Source organism: Wyeomyia smithii, chromosome 2, assembly GCF_029784165.1.
Source record: "Wyeomyia smithii strain HCP4-BCI-WySm-NY-G18 chromosome 2, ASM2978416v1, whole genome shotgun sequence".
In the NCBI taxonomy this organism is placed as follows: Eukaryota; Metazoa; Arthropoda; class Insecta; order Diptera; family Culicidae; genus Wyeomyia; species Wyeomyia smithii.
This window is the reverse complement of record NC_073695.1, coordinates 29204598-29226218: the sequence shown is the minus strand read 5'-3', so window position 1 is coordinate 29226218 and position 21621 is coordinate 29204598. Positions and strand designations below refer to the sequence as shown.

The 21621-nt window shown below is 40.7% G+C and overlaps 4 protein-coding genes across 5 annotated transcripts; 2 read left to right on the top strand and 2 right to left on the bottom strand.

Moving 5' to 3' along the window:
* Positions 1-5025: 5025 nt before the first annotated feature.
* LOC129725893 (E3 SUMO-protein ligase NSE2-like) lies at positions 5026-5994 on the bottom strand. Of its 2 annotated transcripts, XM_055682287.1 has the most exons (5): positions 5969-5994; positions 5783-5901; positions 5602-5729; positions 5266-5543; positions 5026-5200 (listed from the first exon to the last, which is right to left on the bottom strand). In XM_055682287.1, exons 2-5 carry the CDS (start codon positions 5868-5870, stop codon positions 5086-5088), a joined length of 609 nt encoding a protein of 202 aa, XP_055538262.1. In that variant the 5' UTR covers positions 5871-5901; positions 5969-5994; the 3' UTR covers positions 5026-5085. The 2 variants fall into 2 exon arrangements, with proteins under 2 accessions (XP_055538262.1, XP_055538261.1); XM_055682286.1 differs by having other exon boundaries at positions 5783-5976.
* A 1317-nt stretch (positions 5995-7311) lies between these two features.
* Positions 7312-10492, top strand: LOC129725891 (elongation factor 1-alpha). The gene is made up of 2 exons (XM_055682284.1): positions 7312-7481; positions 8424-10492. The coding sequence occupies exon 2, from the start codon at positions 8436-8438 to the stop codon at positions 9825-9827; it is 1392 nt and encodes a 463-aa protein (XP_055538259.1). The 5' UTR covers positions 7312-7481; positions 8424-8435; the 3' UTR covers positions 9828-10492.
* A 148-nt stretch (positions 10493-10640) lies between these two features.
* On the top strand, positions 10641-12619 carry LOC129725892 (elongation factor 1-alpha-like). The gene has a single exon (XM_055682285.1). The coding sequence runs from the start codon at positions 11074-11076 to the stop codon at positions 12418-12420; it is 1347 nt and encodes a 448-aa protein (XP_055538260.1). The 5' UTR covers positions 10641-11073; the 3' UTR covers positions 12421-12619.
* A 4209-nt stretch (positions 12620-16828) lies between these two features.
* Positions 16829-21370, bottom strand: LOC129725890 (uncharacterized). Its single transcript, XM_055682283.1, has 5 exons — positions 20767-21370; positions 20361-20709; positions 20097-20289; positions 17991-20036; positions 16829-17556 (listed from the first exon to the last, which is right to left on the bottom strand). The coding sequence occupies exons 1-5, from the start codon at positions 21194-21196 to the stop codon at positions 17035-17037; spliced, it is 3540 nt and encodes a 1179-aa protein (XP_055538258.1). The 5' UTR covers positions 21197-21370; the 3' UTR covers positions 16829-17034.
* Positions 21371-21621: the final 251 nt, after the last annotated feature.

The following is a 21621-nucleotide window of genomic DNA, read 5'->3' as shown; positions in this document are numbered from 1 at the left end:
TTATTAGGTCTAGAATGTTCACTATCCGTCTGGTATTGGCTTTGTTGCAGAGAATAGCGATTCTGACAATTGATGATAGCAGATAAAATACTCCTGTTTTCGTAAATAAGATTCATTTTTGCAAATAATTAACAATAATTGATTTCACTTTCACTTCTTTTCATTTTTTTTGCGTGATAATCACAAAGTTTCCGTTTATTTAATAATGGGTAAAATTTCACCCATTTCCTTGAGAAAATTCATTTCTCAAAATGAGTGATTTCGTACCCAGTTTTTGACGTTCAATCGGTTTACCCGTTAATGGGTAAATCGAGTTTACCCACTAAATGGGTTGGCTCACTTTTTGGCGAAATGGTTGAAAAAGTACCCATTAATGGGTTTTCGACTCTTACCGTGAGGTCTAAAAACGTGAAGTGAGCGTGAGAGTGAAATATATTTCACCGTGAAGTGACTCCCGTAATAAGCACCATATTAACCAGAGGGGATTCACTGCTGTCAAATTTCATATATGTGTGTGTTATCGCAGATCAACTCTGGTCCATGACGTTTGTTGGTCCATGATGTTTGTAACTATGAACAATAATGGGGGAAAAATGTGAATAGCTAAACAACATTCATGAAAGTTTTCCGCGGTTTCTCGAGTTTTGATGGAAAACATTCCAATTCTATAATATTTCACATCGATCAATTTCATGACCAAAAGGAACAAAAACCAAAACAAACACCATGTTGCCGAATATGTTGGTTACACGATTTTTGACAGATAGATCCCCCCTGATATTAACCTTTAGTATGAAATACAGGGGAATTATTTTTTGTCTTCCAACAACTAGAATATGATAGAAGAAAGTAGTACGAGGCTCTCCGAATGACTAAATTCAACTCCCAGAGAACAACTCTGAATCGAAGTAATTCTTTGAGAAAAATGAGAACAAAGAAAAAAGTTCTCACCTTAGGATGCCGACATAATACTTAATCTGGATCGGCTGGGGTCGATTCAGGGAAAACACCCTGGTATCTTCAGGATTGGTGTTTGGCCGATAATAACTACACGATGGACCCAGGTTCAACATTCGGTATACTACCGGTTACCCTCCAGAATGGAAAAAACACACTCTTAGTATATATTGCTCTCAGATATATTTCCTAATTCATATTCCTTTCAGAGAGCGAGTAATGGCGCTATAACCATAAGCAAAAATGCTAGGACTAGAGTTAGTACTCAAGTTCCAACCGTAACAGTTGAAGCGAGTAAAGGCGCGATATCCTTGGTTTCTAAACCCGGACATAAGGAGGAAATACCTATGTTCCATCCCAGGAGATTGGTCAACAAAGGAGTGTACTTTCTTAGCTTTATCACTCCCAACGAATAAGGTATATTACTTCTTACACACGGATCGGTTGGTACGGATTGTCCCCGATCTTAGATTATGTTGTATTATATTGCGCTACACAGTAGGCCTGGCCGTTGACAAGAAAAATGTATGGAAATCATTTTTTTTAAATGGTGGATATCATTTTCCAGGATCCTTTCAAGTACTGGCTCTGTTAGTGTAGACTAGACTAGACTAGATAAAAAAATAGGAAACTGGAAAAATATATCAAGTTCAGTACGATTAACAAAAAAAAAAAAACAATATATTTATGTCTCTACCACCTTTAGCGATAAAAGGTTTTGACTAAACTTTTTTTCGTGTCTACTACTAACCGACCAGAAATGATGAAATGAAGTTGTTTTTGAAATTATGTTATTTATTTTATCTTTGACAAAACAATAGTAATCACCCCAAGAACCTCCCCCCTACCCCCATTCGTGACATGAATTATGGATGGTCCCTGAGAGTAATGTCGTCTTCGGTTTTGCGACGGGACTGCACCAAAACTACACCACACGTATTTCGAAAAAAAAAAGAATGGATATGACGGTTCTATTCATGTTAATTGAGCAGTAGGAATCGCTCCGCCAGTTTATGTGAACTTTTTTCGCAGATTGTTGCTATAGCATGGCGTAAAAACTAGGCATGCTTTGACGCGAAATTAATTCAGTATTAACCATCGCGGTTAAAACGTCTGTTTGTATTTTTAGTAACCTAGCCAGTACTTACCTTACTTTATCAAACAGTCCCAACCTGTGGTGTGGCGTTTGCTGTACGTAAGAGTGGTTTTTCATCCTACTCGGCCCATGGCTGCAGTTCGCTAGCTCTGCAGTCTGCGTAGGGTTCGTAGGTTGTCTTTCCTTCGTAGGTTGTTCGATTCACCTTGCCCGCTGTCAACCTCTCCGTCTCGTCCCTGACGACTCCCCAAACAGCCTTCTCCACGCTCCGTGCTCCGTCTGCATTCCACCGAAGATTGTACACAATTCCTTCAATTACTGTAATTGCAGCACTGCAGCTTGTCGCCTTTTTGTCCACTCCTCCGGTACTCGTCATTCCTCCCAAATCTTGACAATAAGTCAGTGCACGGCTCTAGCCAGTGTTTCCCCACCGTTCTTTAACAGCTTGCTGGGAAGTTTCACTCCAGCAGCTTTATTGTTTTCAGACGACCTATTTTCTCCTCTATCTCCAAGAGATTGGAGGCTGGAATCTTATTGTCTACTGCCCGTGCACCTAGATTAATTGTCATAACGTCCTTGCGCTATACTGCATCACCGTTCAGATGCTCATCGAAGTACTGCTGACACTTTTCGATCACCTCACACTCGTCCGTAAGAAGGTTGCCTACCAAACCCCTGCACATATCGGCTTGCGGCACGTAGCCTTCGCGGGAGCTGTTCAGCTTCTCGTAGAGCTTTAGAGTGTCGTTAGCTTGGTACAGCTCTTTTATCGCTACGCGATCTCGGTCCTCTTGTTGGCGCATTGTTCCCCGTTTGCTCTCATACGGTGTTGCATTGTAGTATTCTCGCTTGTGCTGCGTTCTTCTCAACTAACTATTTGCGTTCGCCGTCAAACCATTCGTTGCTATGGTGCGAAGCTCTTATACCTAGTAGCGCTACAGCAGTACAACCTATGGCGGACCGAATGCTGTCATCTTCAAGAGTAACTGTGCAAAGCTGCTTTTCTGTGGATGACGCTACCTCCAGCTGCTGCGCGTATTCCTGGGCAACCTCGGCGTATGACAGTTGCTAAATATTTGGTCGTGACATCTGGCGTGAAATCTGGATTATAAAGGCTGGTGCTTTAAAAAAACGCACCAGACAAAAGTGTTCGCTAAAAATTTATCTTAGGTCGAATTTTCCTGAAACTTCCAGGGAATGAACTATTACACATGGATTATGTTTCGGCATAATTACTTTATTCATTTTCCTTTCCATAGCTGAAAGCTCGAACCTTTTTCTTAAGACCGCTCATTACATTTTGTGCAATGGTAGAGCCGACTTTTTTGGTCACTTTCATCCATTCTTACTTCAACTCCAACTCGTTCTTAAACATCTTGTACGATACTCGAACAATGGCCTTCATTATGGCCCAAAAGCAACGTTATTGTCTCTGTACCAATCTATTGTCGATCGCGCGTAATGGCATGATGCCAGGTCCGGCCAAAATAATGTCTCGCCTCACTATCTAGATTTCGATTGTCTAACCCCAAGGTCCCATGTTACAAATACACACAAGAGTATCATTAATTAGGCAATTTTAATTTTTTTTAATTTCAAAAAAATTTATTAGTTTATTTCGTTATTCTCAGATTCTTTTTCCGCCATATTTTCACAGAATAAATTTTTTTATGTTCGTCGATATCCAACAAAACTACATTCAGTAATTCTATTTTCCTGTTTTGCCCTATTCCCTGCGCATGTTGTTTGAGCTTCAAATTTGTTTTCAAACTAAAAGTATTGGACGTGATAGTTTGAGCTGTTTTTTGAGAACAGCATACAACTCTTATGCACTGTGTCAAATTTCAACGACACATCGTACATGATCTGGTAGCTACCTTTTTGAATGACCATTAATTTATTTAATCCATGAAAGGCCGAGGCTTCATCTTGTTTTGCATATAGTGGGGAACGTGGATTTGTGTCTCGAAAAATGCTCAGGCTTCATATCTAGCACTGCCACATTTGACTGTGCAACTTGAAAAACGTACGTAAGATCGGGATATGTCACAGGTGAACTTGATTTCATTGCTCTCTCATCGGCAGCTTAGTAGCTGTCTTCCACTTTGATATTGTAGAAATTTATTAAAAGTATCAGGTGAAGGAACAAATCCCAGTTTTTGTTTTGAGCGGCGCAATTATTCAGCCATACAACGATTTTTGATCAATAACTCGATGGAAAGTGCTTGGTATATCATTCGCAGACCGGGTAGCTCTGCAGCCTGGAAAATAAATATTTGAAATACCTAAATTGCTAAAGCTAAATTTAGCAGTCGCGGATTCACCGAAACGTTGTCTTCAGAACTATCCTCATCACCGTTAAATTCCAATACTCGAGTACAGACATTTTCGAACAATTTTCAACTCTATACACACGTGAATTGTCGAAACAAAAACGCAAAATAATACTGGCCCTAAAACTTTTCAGTATACCACGGTATGCTGTGACTGTTATGCGTTTAATTTAAATCATTCAAGTGCGAATGAACGCATGTCAGACACATTTATATTTTTTTTAAATTATTTTGCACAATTTAAAGTAAATCATAAAGATATTGTACTTCAAGGTATGTATGTTCAACAAAAATAAGCGCATGTTTTCAATTTGGGTTTTCCAATATTGTTTCAATAGCAATGAAAATACGGGGATAATTATAATGCGTTTCACCCAGCTGTATGTTTATAACAGTGTGACTTTTATGGATTTATGGGCAGAGTATATGCACCTTGAAGTGAGGAGAAGTCAGCGGCTGTTTATTTAATAAATTATCAATGCAACAAAATAACATAACTATCGATTAATGCGAACTCACCTGGTGAAACTAAAGACCTTTAATATGATTCAGCTCTAATTTTTTGTTGTAACAATATTATTAGTTTGAGTATTCATTTGTGAACTATCACAGCGCTTTGAAAATACAATGTCGCGAAAATTCAATTTAATCAATTTCAAATTTAATCAGTCGGTGTTTTGGAACGAATGTTTCTGTGATTTAAAAATCCATACTTTGTCGACGTTGAAGCATCAACTTGTGCTGTAGCATTTTATCTTCCACCAAATCAGCAAGAGTGACGTACTGGCTAGCCGCACATCCCATAACTGGACACCTACGGCATTAGAAACAAGGAACATTTTAATAAAACTCCTTCAAGATTCATTCACAGTAGCATACCTTGTTCGGGCATTATTTTTTATTAATGATTCAATGGAACTTTTCTCGTATACGTGGTTGCATTTCTGATTGCGAACCGGTATTTCCAGCGGACGCTTGGTAATCGGATCGATTTCGCTGATAGCAGCTTCTACTTCTAAATCTTCGTCGTACTGCTGGTTAGGGCTCGGACCACTGTCGTCGCCGGTCAACAGCAGTTTAGCTTGGGAGATGAAATCTTTGTAGCGCTTCAAATTTTTTATGTTACTTTTACTAGCCGTGATATTTGATTGGTATCGCTAAAAATTTAGAACAAAATAAAGAAGACCGATCGGTCTTTTTTACAAGGCAACTTACGCGATCAAACTCTTCCAGCGTTACTTCTCCTGACGATTCTTGCAGAGCTTTGCTATGCATATTATATTTCACAGTTAAGCCAACTAGTTGCTCTGCTAGCTCAGCATACGGCTTGATGTTTTTTTGATCTAAGAATTGGAAATCGTTATCAATTGTTTTTCTAACGTTTATGTATTCCTACCGGTATCACCGAATTCGGCTGCCAAACGTATCGTACTGTTAATGCTTTCAAAAATTTTCTCCAAATTAGCGTTGAACATATCCGCCATGGCGCTTTTTTTTTCAATACACAAATTAGATCTGAAATAATGATAAACTTACTGGCTACAATTTCAAAAAAATTCGCCTGGTAATCAACAAATCTGACCTCAACAAGTTTCCATGTAAATATAAACAATAAAACGCACGTTTTGACGTTTTCTAATGAAGTTGACGTTTAAATTAAAACGCAGTGACACGATTGAACGGAAGGTCGTTGCAGGGAGCCATTTGAATATTACGTTCTTTCTTTGAACCCTGGATTAAGAAAAACACTTCAGCTAGGTAAATTGATTAAAAAGAACATAAAAAGCTGCTGGGCTTAGAATTAATTGTCTGGTTCTGTTGCTCTGTCAACGTTGAAAATCTGCCTGTACATAACTTTGTAACGAACCTGTTAACCAACGAAGGTTTACAAAAATGGCTTTTGATTCATTTCAAATTTAACAAGGTGTTCTAACAAATTTCTGTGCAAAGATTATGTTGCATAATTATGCAAATCAGTGACAATGTTACGCCCAGAGGGGATTCACTGCTGTCAAATATCATATATGTGTGCGTTATCGCAGATCAGCTCTGGTTCATGACGTTTGTTGGTCCGTGACGTTTGTAACTATGAACGATAATGAGGAAAAAATAACTACACAACATATTCATAAAAGTTTTCCGCGGTTTCTCGAGTTTTGATAAAAAAACGTTCCAATTCTATAATATTTCACATCGATCAATTTCATAACCAAAAAGAACAAAAACCAAAACAAACACCATGTTGCCAATATGTTGGTTACACGATGTTTGACAGATAGATCCCCCCTGGTTACGCCACATAAAATTTTCAAACAAAGTTTGGTGTGCAATGTTGATCTATAATCTATAATATGTCATCCAAATATGTCCATATGTGACGATTTCTAAGTTTTCGGGCTAGTAAGATGTATAAAATTTTTTCAAAGGTATTTCGTCAGGAACACTAGTCTTTGTGTAGCTATAAAATTGTGAATCCCTGATGTGCAAAAAATTCTCGCGCTGAGAACGTTATTTGAGAGGAGATTCAAAACGATCAGTTTTGTGGTGTTTCCAGTATTCAGGCCTCCAGTATGGTGTTTCAGTTTACTCATTACAACAACATGATCGTTATTGTCATGTGAATGTTAAGGAGAGATCCGGTTTCGATCAACGGAGGTCAAACGCGAGTTTGATTAACCGATCGGATTGACGCTGGATACAATATGTTTATATTTCACGCCATAAAAATATTGTAGATAAAAAAAAACGAAAAAGTGTTTAAAATAATTTGTTTTGCTCTTAATAATCATATAGAAAATATTATAACATCCGTGCTAAGTGTTACGTAACATTCAAACGATCCCTTGGTTTTGGAACACGTGCACGACGCTTTTCATCGATTCGACTGTTGATCGATTCCATGATGCGCACTGGAGAAACAGTTTCCGGCCATCGTTGCGTTTGCGTTCTCCCAACACCCCCCACGCATAAGCTGCCATCACGACGATCGAAAGAGGTTGGAGTTTCTTGTTCGACCGTCGACTCGTTCACTTCTATCGGGTCTCTCGCCGGAATAACATTCGTTTTTGCTGTTGAGAACCTCCTGTTGAATTTTTGTAAGTGTCATTTTTTACTGTGTAGTTATTAGTTGGTTGGCTAAGTGCTATTTCGAAAAGTAGTGATTAAACCGATGGAAAATTCGTTCTAGAAATAAGAAAATTGTGTAATGCCACGAATGCTTATCTAAAAATTGTAAATTCGGTGTTTCAGTGGACTTTGAACTTGATTCAACTGCTTAAGCGAAACTTGCAAACTGGCACGTGGCAATATCTTAAAAACTGCCTCATGGTTTGTCTTGCGGATACATTTTCATCTGAATAAAGTGTATAGTGCATTGGCTATTCGGATTAACACGTGTTGAAGCAAAGAATTCAAATTTTTTCACTATTGGCACATGTCATGGATTTCGTTCTGTGCATGATGTGTCAACGGCTACTTGGTGTGATTTTAGAAGCGAGTTCTCTCAAGGAAAAATCAGCAGTTAGCCGGTTTCCGATCAGGAAAAGTGGTCCTGTTCCCAAATATGGCCGACTTATCCAGCGAGAGCGCATCCAGCAGGCTGGGAAGCCGGTCGCCATTTTGAAGTTTCTATTTTTGCCTGCTGGAGCATTTTTGCGCATGCTGCATTGAGTTTTCTTGCGTCGTACTTCGGTCATGGCTGGATGCAACGAGATGAAATGTTGAATGATTCATAATAGTTTTTGTTTCGTAGATAGTATGATCATTTTTTGAATTGGAAGCATTTTCATTAATTAGAAGGGGAAAGGTGACGTGAAAGGCAACTAGTCATCCACGCACACCTATAAACTTTCGCTGGAAATCCAATACATAGGGAGATAATTGAACTTACACAATTGCATTGATGTACCTGAAATTTGTGAACTACTACTACTTGACATGAAGTAAAATTGGCAGTTGGTTAGGCATAGAAGAATTTATCCAAGTTATTCAAACGATATAAATGATTATTTTGATAAATTTTAAATTTTCCTTTACAGTAACCGATCAAAATGGGTAAGGAAAAGACTCATATTAACATCGTCGTCATTGGACACGTCGACTCTGGCAAGTCCACCACCACCGGTCATCTGATCTACAAATGCGGTGGTATCGACAAGCGTACGATCGAAAAATTCGAGAAGGAAGCCCAGGAAATGGGCAAGGGTTCCTTCAAATATGCCTGGGTGTTGGACAAACTGAAGGCCGAGCGTGAACGTGGTATCACCATCGATATTGCCCTGTGGAAGTTTGAAACCGCCAAGTACTACGTCACCATCATTGACGCCCCCGGACATCGTGATTTCATCAAGAACATGATCACTGGAACGTCTCAGGCCGATTGTGCTGTGCTTATCGTTGCGGCCGGTACCGGTGAGTTCGAAGCTGGTATCTCCAAAAACGGACAGACCCGTGAGCATGCCCTGCTCGCTTTCACCCTTGGTGTCAAGCAATTGATTGTCGGTGTCAACAAGATGGATTCGACTGAGCCACCATACAGTGAGCCTCGTTTCGAGGAAATCAAGAAGGAAGTTTCCTCCTACATCAAAAAAATCGGTTACAATCCAGCAGCTGTCGCTTTCGTCCCCATCTCTGGATGGCACGGAGACAACATGTTGGAACCATCCACCAAGATGCCCTGGTTCAAGGGATGGGCCATCGAACGTAAGGAAGGTAAGGCTGATGGCAAGTGTTTGATTGAAGCTTTGGATGCTATCCTGCCCCCAAGTCGCCCAACCGACAAGCCTCTGCGTCTGCCCCTGCAGGACGTGTACAAAATTGGTGGTATCGGAACGGTCCCAGTCGGTCGAGTTGAAACTGGTGTTCTGAAGCCCGGTACCGTCGTTGTGTTTGCTCCAGTAAATCTGACCACTGAAGTAAAGTCCGTTGAAATGCACCACGAAGCCCTGCAGGAGGCTGTCCCCGGAGACAACGTTGGTTTCAACGTCAAGAACGTCTCGGTCAAGGAATTGCGCCGTGGTTATGTCGCTGGCGACACCAAGAACAACCCTCCCAAGGGCGCTGCTGACTTCACTGCTCAGGTCATCGTGCTGAACCATCCAGGTAACATCTCCAACGGATACACACCAGTGCTGGATTGTCACACCGCTCACATTGCCTGCAAGTTCTCTGAGATCAAGGAGAAGGTCGATCGTCGTTCCGGCAAATCGACTGAGGAGAACCCGAAAGCGATCAAGTCTGGCGATGCCGCCATCGTCATTTTGGTCCCGTCCAAGCCTCTGTGTGTGGAATCCTTCCAGGAATTCCCACCGCTAGGACGATTCGCTGTCCGTGATATGAGACAGACCGTTGCTGTCGGTGTCATCAAGTCAGTCAACTTCAAGGATGCTAGCGGAGGTAAGGTCACCAAGGCCGCCGAAAAGGCTCAAAAGGCCAAGAAATAGCCGCCAACAGCAGCAGCAGCCATCATCCAATCCGCCACGGCCGCGCACAGTACCCACACCCGCACCGATGGCAGCAGCACGCTACATCCGAAGTCAATTTTGAGACGGCTGTTCAACATTAAATCTTATCACTGCTTCCATCGTAAAGCATTCAGACGAAAAGTACACGGGCTCTTTAATTCATTCCTTTTTGCTATCTTAGAAGAACACACTTATATATTAATAACCTCTAATTATTAATATTTAAACAATATTATCTAGAACAACACAGAATTCAATTTGTGTGAATGCGTAAAGATAGGAAAAGCGATCTAGATTTTCCGGATATACACAAAATATAACTTTCAGAATGAATGAAGATTTTATTATTTTTCATAACACAGATCTACGAAAGAAGTGACATTAGTAGAACACCTTCCCTTTTCCTGTCTGCTTAACACCTATTAGAGAGTTTTGGAAAAGATTACATGATGAATGACTCAGTGCTCGTATTGGCAAGTTGGTGAAAGTAACAAAGAAAACCCAAAATTAGCGAAACAAATTTGACCTGAAAAAAAATACCCCGTTTCGATAAGACTGCTTTCTTTTGCGACACACCCTCCAGGTAGGACATTGCAACAACATGAAAATAAAAAACAATTTGGAATACATACGCTAAGAACAAACCACTGCATTTCATATTCTTTTTAATTCTTCGAAAACAGTTTGTACTTGAAAAGCCCATGGGTCAAGGGGTCGTGAGTTGAAATCTGTTTAAACGACGAGGTAGAGAATCATAAAACATTCTATAGTCAAAATACTCGCTAAAAATGAGTATTGCAAATGTGCGACGGAATTGTTTCAGCGTTGATTTTTCTTTCGCTGCTCTCATTGCATAAACTAACGTAAAATATCCCTCAACAAATCTAATGTGATGAAATGTAGCTGAGAATTCTGATTCATAACGCGTTCTTCGGAAGAAAAATTTTAATATTTGCTGAACTGACGGTTGTGTTATTTGATAATCAGCAAAGGGAAAGATAACGTGGAAACGTTGCACGATCCATTTTGACTGGTATTGGTAATTTATTGCAGTAAATACCACAACGGTGCTCACATTTAAAGATACGTTTTGTTCACTTTTAGATTTGTGTGGATATCATATCATATGAATGAGATAACTTTTAGGGTTTTTCCAATCCATCACTTCTATTCTTAAAATAAAATAATTGTCGCAAGTGCCCAAAATCAAGATTTTCTTTTCGCAATGGGAAAGAAAAAGGCCCATATCAACATCGTCATCATTGGACATGTCGATTCTGGCAAGTCGACCACCGCCGGTCATCTAATCTACAAATGTGGAGGCATCGATAGGCAAACGATAGAAAATTTAGAAAAGGAAGCCCAACAGATGGGCAAAGGTTCCTTCAAATACGCTTGGGTACTGGACAAACTAAAAGCCGAACATGAACGTGGAATCACCATCGATGTCGCTCTGTGGAAGTTTGAAACCGCCAAATTCTACGTTACCATTATTGATGCACCAGGACATCGTGATTTCATTAGGAACATGATAACCGGAACGTCCAAGGCTGATTGTGCTGTGCTCATCGTTGCTGCTGCTGTCGGTGAATTTGAGACTGGCATCTCCAAAGGTGGACAGACTCGTGAGCATATTTCGCTCGCTTTCACTTTAGGTGTCAAACAGCTGATTGTCGGTATCAATAAAATGGACTTGACCGAACCGCAATATAGTGAACTTCGCTTCGAGGAAATCAAAAGGGAACTTTCTTTCCTCATCAAGCAGGTCGGCTACGACCCAGCAACAGTGGCTGTCATTCCAATTTCCGGGTGGCATGGAGAAAATTTGTGGGAACCATCCGCAAAAATGCCTTGGTTCAAGGGATGGGCGATCGAGCGTAAGGAAGGCAAGGCAGAAGGTAAGAGCCTAATTGAAGCTTTGGATGCTAGCGTGCCTCCAAGTCGTCCAACAGATAGACCTCTGCGTCTTCCCCTGCGGGATGTATACAAAATTGGTGGCATCGGAACGGTTCCAGTCGGCCGTGTTGAAACTGGCGTTTTAAAAACTGATACCGTTGTTGTCTTTGCTCCAATTGATTTGAAGAGCCTAGTGAAATCCTTTGAAACGCCCCGTGCGAATATGCAGCAAGCTACCCCCGGAGACGTTGTTGGTTTTAGTGTTAAGGATACATTGGTCCAGGATTTACGCCGCGGTTATGTAGCAGGAGACAGTAAGAATAATCCTCCTAAGGAAGCTGTTGATTTCACTGCTCAGATCATTGTATTGAACCATCCGGGTAAAATTATGATTGGATACACGCCAGTGTTGGAATGTCACACCGCTAGTACTGCCTGTAAGTTCGCAGAGATCAGAGCGAAGATTGATCGTCGTTCCGGGAGAATATTGGAAGAGAAACCAAAAGCGATCAGGTCCGGTGATGCCGCAATTGTAACCCTGGTCCCGTCGAAACCATTGTGTGTGGAGTCGTTTCAGGAGTTTCCTGCTCTAGGGAGATTCGTTGTTCGTGATTTGAGACAAATCGTCGCGGTCGGTGTCGTCCAGTCGGTTAACTTTAAGCATACTCAAAAGTGATGGAAAGTTAAAAAATAATCATCTATGAGTAATATGTTAACAAATAAAAGTTTAGTTTTAAATACTTGCAAAGGTATTAAAAAGGAAGAATTTGGGGGGAAAAGTGCATTTTTTTTAAATGTTGCATAAAAACTGATTTTTTAAAGGCCTATTTTTGTTCCAGTTTTTATTCTCCCCCGATATCATTAGTGCATGTGATAAAAGCTTTATGTAGTTCTATAAACGATTGTGATAGAAATAAAAATGCATAGTATTTTTTTATTTTAATAAAAGATTCAGATATCTCCGTTTTTTTTTTCAAAATTCATTAAAGTTCTTCATCACTTTGTCTTCAGTTTTCCTTTTAAAAAATTTGTTTTTTTTTCGTTTGAACTTTATTTTTTGGGCAATCGAATCGTACATCCTAAGAATGTGATTACCAATAGCTAGAAACTGCCCTGCTAATTTTCTAAGTAGCGTTAGAATAAGAGCGAGAACCAAAATGTAGTGTTGAAGATGAAAGCTGTGATCATTAAAGGTAATAGGGTGGGGAAAAGTGATCGATTTTCCAGAACCAAGTTTTTTTGGTTCCTTTTGGGGCCCCAAACAACCCCAAACTTACCGGAATTCGATTGGTTTTGTCTCCGCTTGGCGCATTGCATTTCACTTTTGTATGAAAATTTATATGGGAAAACCTACTTTTTTGCATTTACTTTTCTAGAGAGCTCAATAGTGATCTAATAATGCACTACATTATGTAAAAGTATAGTATTTTAGATGCCCAACAACTTTGCAGAAGGCACTGAAGAGCTAGGATGTCCTTAAGAAGAGCAATAGCTGTTCAAAGTTGAGTATGTCGATTTAAATGCAGAAAATCTTGTTTTTTGCCAACATTACCAATGTACCGGCGCCAGTAGGATTCCCATCAGAAATAACATGTAACGAGTTTATACACTCAGCTGGATCAAACAAACAAAGTCAGGTCAATATTCTAGTCATTGATAGAATCTACAACGTGTTTCAGAGGTTACTTCTGATGGAAATCTAACTAACGCCGGTACACTGGCAGTGTTGGCAGAAAAAATGATTTGTAACATAAATTTCGACATACTTAACTTTGAACAGTTCCAGTATTTTTTTGGGACACCCTAGCTCTTTGATGTCTTCAGCCAAGTTGTTAGGCATCAAAAAACCAACCATATGAAGTTATGAAACCTATGGTTTGAGCCACTTTGAGCTCTTGAGAATGGAAAATGCAAAAACGTGGGTTTTTCCATACAAATCTCCATATAAATTTGAAATGCAATGCGCCAAGCGGAGACTAAACCAATCCACTTCCCATAAATTAGGGATTGTTTGGGGCTCCAAATAGAACAAAAAAACTTGGTTCTGGCTTTCTGATATCAAGTTTCGTTTTTTCCATATAACGATTCCCCACCCTAATAGGTAATCAGTTGAAGGACCCTAGTAACAAGTTTGATATTGTTCCGTCAAAGCAACCAGAGAAAAGTTGTCCTTGACATCATTGTGAAATATTCGGTTATTCTTTGTCCAATCTCGTATAGAAATAGATGTTCTCTAGTAGAAACTCTCGAGCTCATTTAAACCTTTTGATATATCATTTTGGCAACGAGCACCTCAACAATCCACGTGCATGGCAGAAGACAAAGTTATTCAGCAGCCGCAGCCGGAAATTCAAGACATGATTCTAAAGTTGGCCTAACTTCTACAACAGCTGGCGACACAACAGCAGCAACCCCAGCATCACCGAGTTCTTCGACGAAGAGAACGGAGTTACGGTCGGACGCTGATTCAACAGCTACCAGGACCTTTTCGAGAACGATGCGGCGAAGGTAAGGCTGCTTTCCCGGAAGCTGGATAACCATTTGAACAACCGCTATCCCAACTACATTATGCCAAAGATTTTCAAGGACGTAAAGTTTGAATATTAAACGTCAACGTTCCGGAAGTGGTTCATGTGCCTGCAGTTAGTGACATGTGAATCTGAAAATATTATCGACGACAACGTCAATCGAGCCTGTGAAGATTTTCAGTTCCAGAAGCCGGACCATTTCAAATACCTCATTTTCGTCAGCCTCAAAATTTGCGGAAGTTCTTCGAAGCAAGAAGGTAAGAAACCGAAGATGTGGTAAGATGGTAAAATAATTAATGTTGTTGGAGCTTTGAAACCGCAAACAAAGTGCCGAATGAATTAGTTTTGAAACAACCTTGGACTGGATCAGAATTTTTATCGCGCTCCGAAGTTTAGGACATGGTGAAAAAATGCAGAGAATGTTCAATATAGGTATTTGAGCATTGCAGTTTATAGTGGTGGGCACCGCTGACCGAAAATTTAGCGACGCTAATCGCTAAGCCGATAACCGGAAAATTTAACTCGATAATCGTCAAACGCTAAACCCACATTAGCGGAAGTTTCGCTAATCGCTAACTTATTAATATGTAAATAGTCATATCGCTATATTTATGCTCGTGTTTTGTAAGATTTGGACCACTTTGATCTTTTGTGGTAAAACAAACGAAAACAATTACTTTTTAGAGCTATTTACAATAAGATGTTCACGAAACGGTGTTCATTCATTTTGTAAAAACAAGGAGTAACAAAAGTTGTTCAGCTTGCATTAAAAATAAATACTTTAAGGAATGTTTACATAAAAATTCAATTATTCTGAATCGAAAAAGTTAAACCAAAGTTGTCATAATTTCAAGCGCATTGCAATTTACAAGAGTTTTTGGTCTACCGAAAATTCAATCTAGACCTCGAGGTTGTTCTTTAAAACACTCCTGTGCCTTTTACGATAACTGGAACTCCATTCTAGGGTAAAAAGACTGACTTGCACTTGTGTCGTAAATAGAGGAACTCTAAACAAGACCATTGAACGTTGTTTGTTTGAAACATACGTTTCAAAAGTAACTTTTGCTAACCAGCTCAAAAATTAGCGAAATCGTTAAACCGCTAACTGAATATTAGCGTCGCTAATTAGCGATTTGCGAATTAGCGGAATGTGGTGCCCACCACTGCCAATTGTTTTCGATCCAACACTTTAGCAACATACAAATGGGTTACTGGGATAGAATCATGTTTCGAATATTACACCTCGATTTTTTTTGCGTTTGCAATTCCTTTCAATACAGTCAACCGTTCTCAAACACAATGCCAGTTTGCTTAGATGAAATTTTCCATTTTATACCTAGTGTAAAAAAGCACATTTTTGATTACAGCTCTGATCTGATGTCGATGTGTGGTTACTCAACTAGAATAGGGAGGATAGTTTTACCAACAATTTGATACATATTCTCGCCCCTAATATATTTTTGCAATGTTCGCAATCATCGCCGTGCCCATATGGCCATGTGTCACGCATGCATTATACATATGCATGTTAAACCGGCCGGTCAACAAAGGCTGTTTCTAATTAAACATACTGACGAAGTTGTGCGATTAACGTTTATAAAACTTGTATGCGATTGTATGGAAAACTGTACGCACACACTAACTGGTTTAGCTAACAACAATAATACAACCACGTAGAAACAGTGTAGCATTGTGTAGGTTTGAGCTATTTCATCACACTATAGTGATATAGCCACCTTTTTCCCATGCGGTGTCTGAAATTTCGTTAGATCGCGAAATGCCAACTGGAACTTATCTTTAAGCTATAAGTAAAAATTGCAGCATTTTTCTTATCTGTGTTGGTCAAAACACAATCAGCGTTATTCGTTGTGTTTTTTTTCTCACATAGCAAAATATACCCCACTGTTTCCGTTCTTACTTTTCTTCTTTCTATTTTTTGTGGGCCCCGCACACTGCACACGTAGATTTGACGTTCCAGATGCATCTGTAGGGGTCTCTAACCCAAATTCGCTGCATGCTGCAGACACAACTTCTCCGAGCCACGAGGAGCTCGAGCAAAAATAGCAACGTGGTTGTATTTGCCTGCCCGGTTGAGTGAGTGTGTGACCGGTCAACCAACCGTGGCTGTTCCGATAGGACTGTATCAAACTTTCGTTTCAAACAGTCATATGTGCTGTGTATTCGCTGCCCGTTGTTGCTAAGGGAATTCTGCCCGTTCGCCCGTCAGTCACTGCAACGGCAGACTGAATCCAAGGAAAAAACTAAAGACAAGTGATCGTATCTCTTCCCTTCCCAGGTTCTAGAAAAAAATATAAAGAAGTACCTACTCCTACGGGCGGTACCGAAGTAGAGCATTTCTCAGAGCTAAGCCTGAAGTAAAAAAAAACCGCGTGGTTTCTTTAGTCTCTTGCTTCCTTTTACTGTTCATGCTTTGGAACGTTTACCTGCGCAGAGGGCAAAGCGATCATGCCTTAGGTTAAGCTTCGGATATAAATTATTCCCTTTCGCCAAAATCTTTACAAAGTAGAAAAGTTAAATCACTTTCGGATTCCATAGTCTGTTTTTTCTATTTTTTGATGTTTTACTTATGGGTTGCTTACTTCATAGTAAAATACTTGTTACTCTTCTGATCCTAATTATTGTTTTTAATTACTATGTAGAGCTCCGACCGTAAAAAATAAGTTACATAACTCAATGCACAATGATTGATCAGTCCATAAAAACAAATTGAAATTTAAAAACTCGTTCGAATCGCACTAGAGTCAGTCTTTCACCAAATACTTGTAAGTTTTCTTAAGCTTATTAAAACTAATACAATCCAGTACCCACATTGGACCCAAACAGTACGACCCGCTCGGAACGTGCTTTACGTCCCGTCTGGATTGAACAATCAAATATTTCGCATTCAAGGCGTTACCGACAAGCTTACCTTTGCACGTGATGATTAGCTCCCGCAGTTGATCCTGGGGCACCTGACAATGTTGCGATACGTAGAAGGCACCACAGTCGGCGAACAATTCCATACGATACCGTGAGCCGAACGCTTGCCTTTCGCTGCGACAAATCTGCACGGCGGCGGAGAAATCGCGCAGCTCAAACTGCTCCTCCGGTAGCCATCGGCTAGCCCTGGCGGACTGTTCGATCCAGTCGTACGTCACGATCCAGAGACCGCGTGCCAACGCCCTCAGAATATTGATAGTGCGTCGTGGCCCCAGTGTTACCAGGTGGGTCGTTCGGTCGTCGACATCGCTGTGCACCTGAAAGTCGCCTAGCTTTGCTACTGCCTGGTGGGACAGAAAAAACACCAATTAATATAGAATTTTAATAAGATGGCAAGCTAGCTAAAGTTCTGCTAGTTTCATTTTGACCGTTATATTGCTCTTTTTTTAATTATCCCACTCCATCGAAAATTTGAATCAAATCACCAAGAGTTTTGATCATACAAAAAAAAACTTACCGTTTAACATTAACTACGGTAATAGTAACGTTTGGGTTCATTTCTTTTCTATATTGTATACCATCCCAAAATTGTACCCAAGTTTTGTTTCCGAAACTATTTATTAAATTCAAAGTAATTACAATAACGCGTCATCCGGATGCGGTGCGCGGTGGTCTTTCTTCTCTCAAAAAAATCAATTTAAAACAAACCTCCAATGAAACATAAGTAGGTAATAAAATTCAGCTAAAGGAAATGAACAAACTACTACTGCAATCGTACCTCTTTCACGAAGGCGTACTGCGCGCTGTGAAGGTTGGTGGTTGCCAAATGGAACTGTCCTGTCCTGAAGGCCACCGCCGAAGATGGCTGCTTCTGCTGAGAAGCGGTAACGGTCGGTAATCCCGCTCCCAGTCCGAGCACTTTCATCGTGCGCGCCTGCGTTCCCATCACAGGTCGAGCGGCACCTGCTGACAGAACCGGTTGCGAGTTAGAGCCGCGATCATTGCCAGGAGGTCGCGGTTCGAAGAGCATTGTACTTCTCCGGGAGGCAGTTCTGATGTTGGTAGCCGATTTGGAAGTCTGAGAGGTAGCAGCAAGGGAACGACGTCTGCTGAGAGTCGGAGTAACATTTTTTGGACGTTTATTTGGATTCTCTTCAACCTGCGACAGGGATGTTATCCCCGACACCGAAATGTTGGAATCAATCTCCGTTATCGATGGTTGTGCGTTGAAGAGTTTACGCTTTCTGGGTACCGTTGTTGCAGCATCCTGCAGCTGGTTCGCACTAAATTTCACAGTCTTTTCTGATGACTTTGAGAGTTTACGATAGAAGGTATCCAGCGAAGTTTGGCGAGAGACCAAGGTCGATCTCGGGGGAGGCGATTTCAAAGCTAGTTCAGCGGAACTTTGTCTACTCAACTCTTTGGCTGCTTCATCTGTTTTCTCAACAGTCTTTTTGGATTGCATGTTAATAAGAGATAACCGTTTGTTAATAATATCCCTTGAGATGTCTAAAATGGATGGCCCATCGATCGTCGGCGCTCTGGTTGAACTGAATGTGAGATTCGATTTATATTCTTCGAGAAGAGTGTTATTTCTATTCGGAACCAGCGCTGATGCTGGTGTCTTCGGTCGTCCCGTATCTTCTTTTGTCGGTGTTTCCGGAACATCCAGTGAAGCACTGGGCGTATATAATGTTCTCCTTCGATTTTGTACAGACTGTTTCGACAACGGAGTGCATGCTAAGGTTGTAGTTGAATTTGCTGCAGGTTCAAACAAAGAAGTTCGTTTGCTTGCCGATTTACTACCGTCATTTACTTGTATTTTGTCCGACTCATCGTAAACTCCAGGAGTGTATAAGGTCCTTCTACGATTAGTACGAAAAGACTCTAAAACTTTGGAGTCAAGCTCGGGAGTTTTAATTGTATCCCGTGTCGATGTTTCAATAATGTTCTCTTTATTGGTGGGGTGAAGCGTTTTACGAGAACGATCGCTTTCTTCCGCTAAAATTATTTTATCAGTCTTTTCCAAACTTTGATCCATTCGACGAGGTGAATATACAGTTTCACGAGTATTCTGTTTCGGCATTGCGGTCGTCTCCGAATTCAGGCTACTGCTTTTGCACAATTCCATTGCCTTCGGGGAAACGATAGTTTCCCGTTTCTTCGGAGGACTGTTCTCCTTTGTTGAAGTCACGAGAATGGTTTTTCTTCGATTTCTGACCGATTTTCTCTCAGAAGCTGCATTTGCCACCGGAAGAGGTGACTCGGTCTCCTCTTCTACACTGGTAATTCTAGGCGTAAAAAGCATCGTTTTTCTCCGTTGCCTTGTTCCTTTAGCTGATGAAAAGCTTTCCTTAGAAAGTTCATCCTCACTGCAAGCGCTACTACTTCTTCTTCTAGTTTGACGTCCATCCGTAGAGGATTTTTCTTTTTCTACCGATCCATTGAACAACGATTTGCGGATTAGTTTTGTTGTTCCTGTGGGAGTACTGAAAACTTCATCATCTTCGACAGCGTTTGGTGGTTTTGAACCGGAAGATGTTGTAGCCGGAGAATTTCTTAAACGTTCCAGCAACCTCATCGGTCCCATCAAGAGCTTGTCGAAGTCGTCTTGCGGTTCCGATGTGCTTTGATTTTCGGCTTGGAATTCGCTAAGAATGCGCTCCAAGCCATCGTCTTTGGGTAGGCGACGCAGCACCGGAAGTTTGTTTGGAGGAGAAACGATAGATTTAGAATCGTTCGAATCTGCCAGGACGGGTGCAGGTCGCTTTTTTCCACCAGACCTGATCTCTTCATCTGCTCGGGGTTGCATAGATTTTTGACGCTGTCCAAAAGAGAAGTAAAGTTATTTTATATCATAGAAAAATTTCATCGATTTGCTTACCCGTATCTTTTTATATAATTCTGGGTTCTCATATCGCTCTTGGTTAGAGATGGGAAACTCTTTCGGATTCATGAGACATAGGTGTTGCTTGCAAGCCTCGATCCACAGTATCGAAACCACCGGTATGTTCATCTTTTTCGCTTTTTGGTAAGTGGAGAGGAGACCGTCTTTGAAGATGACATGTGTTGTATCTCTGTAATTGTTAGAAAAACTTCCTTATTTAAATTGCCGTACCAAAATGTAAAGAAAAAAATCAACACGTACTTTAACAAGCGGTCATTCACTTTCGCTCCAAGAGCAGCAATATGATCTTTTATCCCATTTGAGCGGTTATCCGATCCAGAACGAACTTCCACATATATACACACTCCTGACAGTACTTCCTGAATCGTTCTCTTCCGTGACATTCTTTCTTCAACCGTGATGATGTCCTGTTCCTCGTGTGGGACATCGAACTGTCCATAAGCATCTCTTTTGGTAGGAGACTTGAGAGCTCGTAAAGCACGAAGCCGTGTTGTTGCTGATGGACTTTGCAGGTCCTTATACAACCGGGCCAACCGAGGGTTGCTGTGAAGATCCGTAGCTGCTGGAGGTGTCGTGCAGCGCAGTAGATCTATGTGCATAATTTATTAATATTTTGCGAATATTAAATAGAAAAACTTCAACCTACCATCAGAATCCATTACATTTTCAAGGCAAGGTGAACTTTCTACCGAGCAGAACGAAATTTCAGACGAATCGGAGTCATGTATCGATAACGGTTGATCGACAGGAGTGGCCAATATTTTCAGCATCAAATTTTCATGGAGACTCATCTTTTTCGTTGTGCTTCCAGGGGTTGCCCCTTGGCTTAAACTTTTTCTCACATGATTAATCGCAACGGGCGTCGTTTCGACGAGCTCAGGAGGGGTAAAGTTCTTTTCTTCGGGAGCAACAGATAATGAAACTTTAGCGTTAAAACGAATCGATGTAGTTGCGACTGAATATCGTCGTCGGCTGGCAGACCCTGCCAATGGCGACGCCACCGACAGCGGAGTCCCGATTGTTGACATTCGAGATGTTTTTAAATCGGGAGTGTAACTCCGCATCACACGATTCATGGCTGCCGATGAAGATTACTTTTTGCACTTATATTACCACATTTAAACAAATTGCACACAATTGGTGTGAACTTTTTACAGAAAAAATTAAATCTGAACACTTTCTTGCGCTGCAACTTTTTCTCTACTGCACTTTGCTTTTTGTTTTTCGCTAACGGTCGTTTTTGTCAGAGCACATTTCGCCCGTTCAGTCGTACAGAGTTTCGCCTCGGAGCTCTACTGTCAAAAGGGTCTAAGCCAAGCGCAAAACTGTACAAGAGGAAAATTGAGAGAATCACTTACGTATGATTTCACTTTTGGAACAGTGGAATAGTTTAAAAGAGTTAAATATTTCAAATAAACATATATTATAGAATCGATGATTGCCATATGCGGTTTATAAGGCTAATCTATTTAGATATAATATCGGTTACGGGAATATTTAT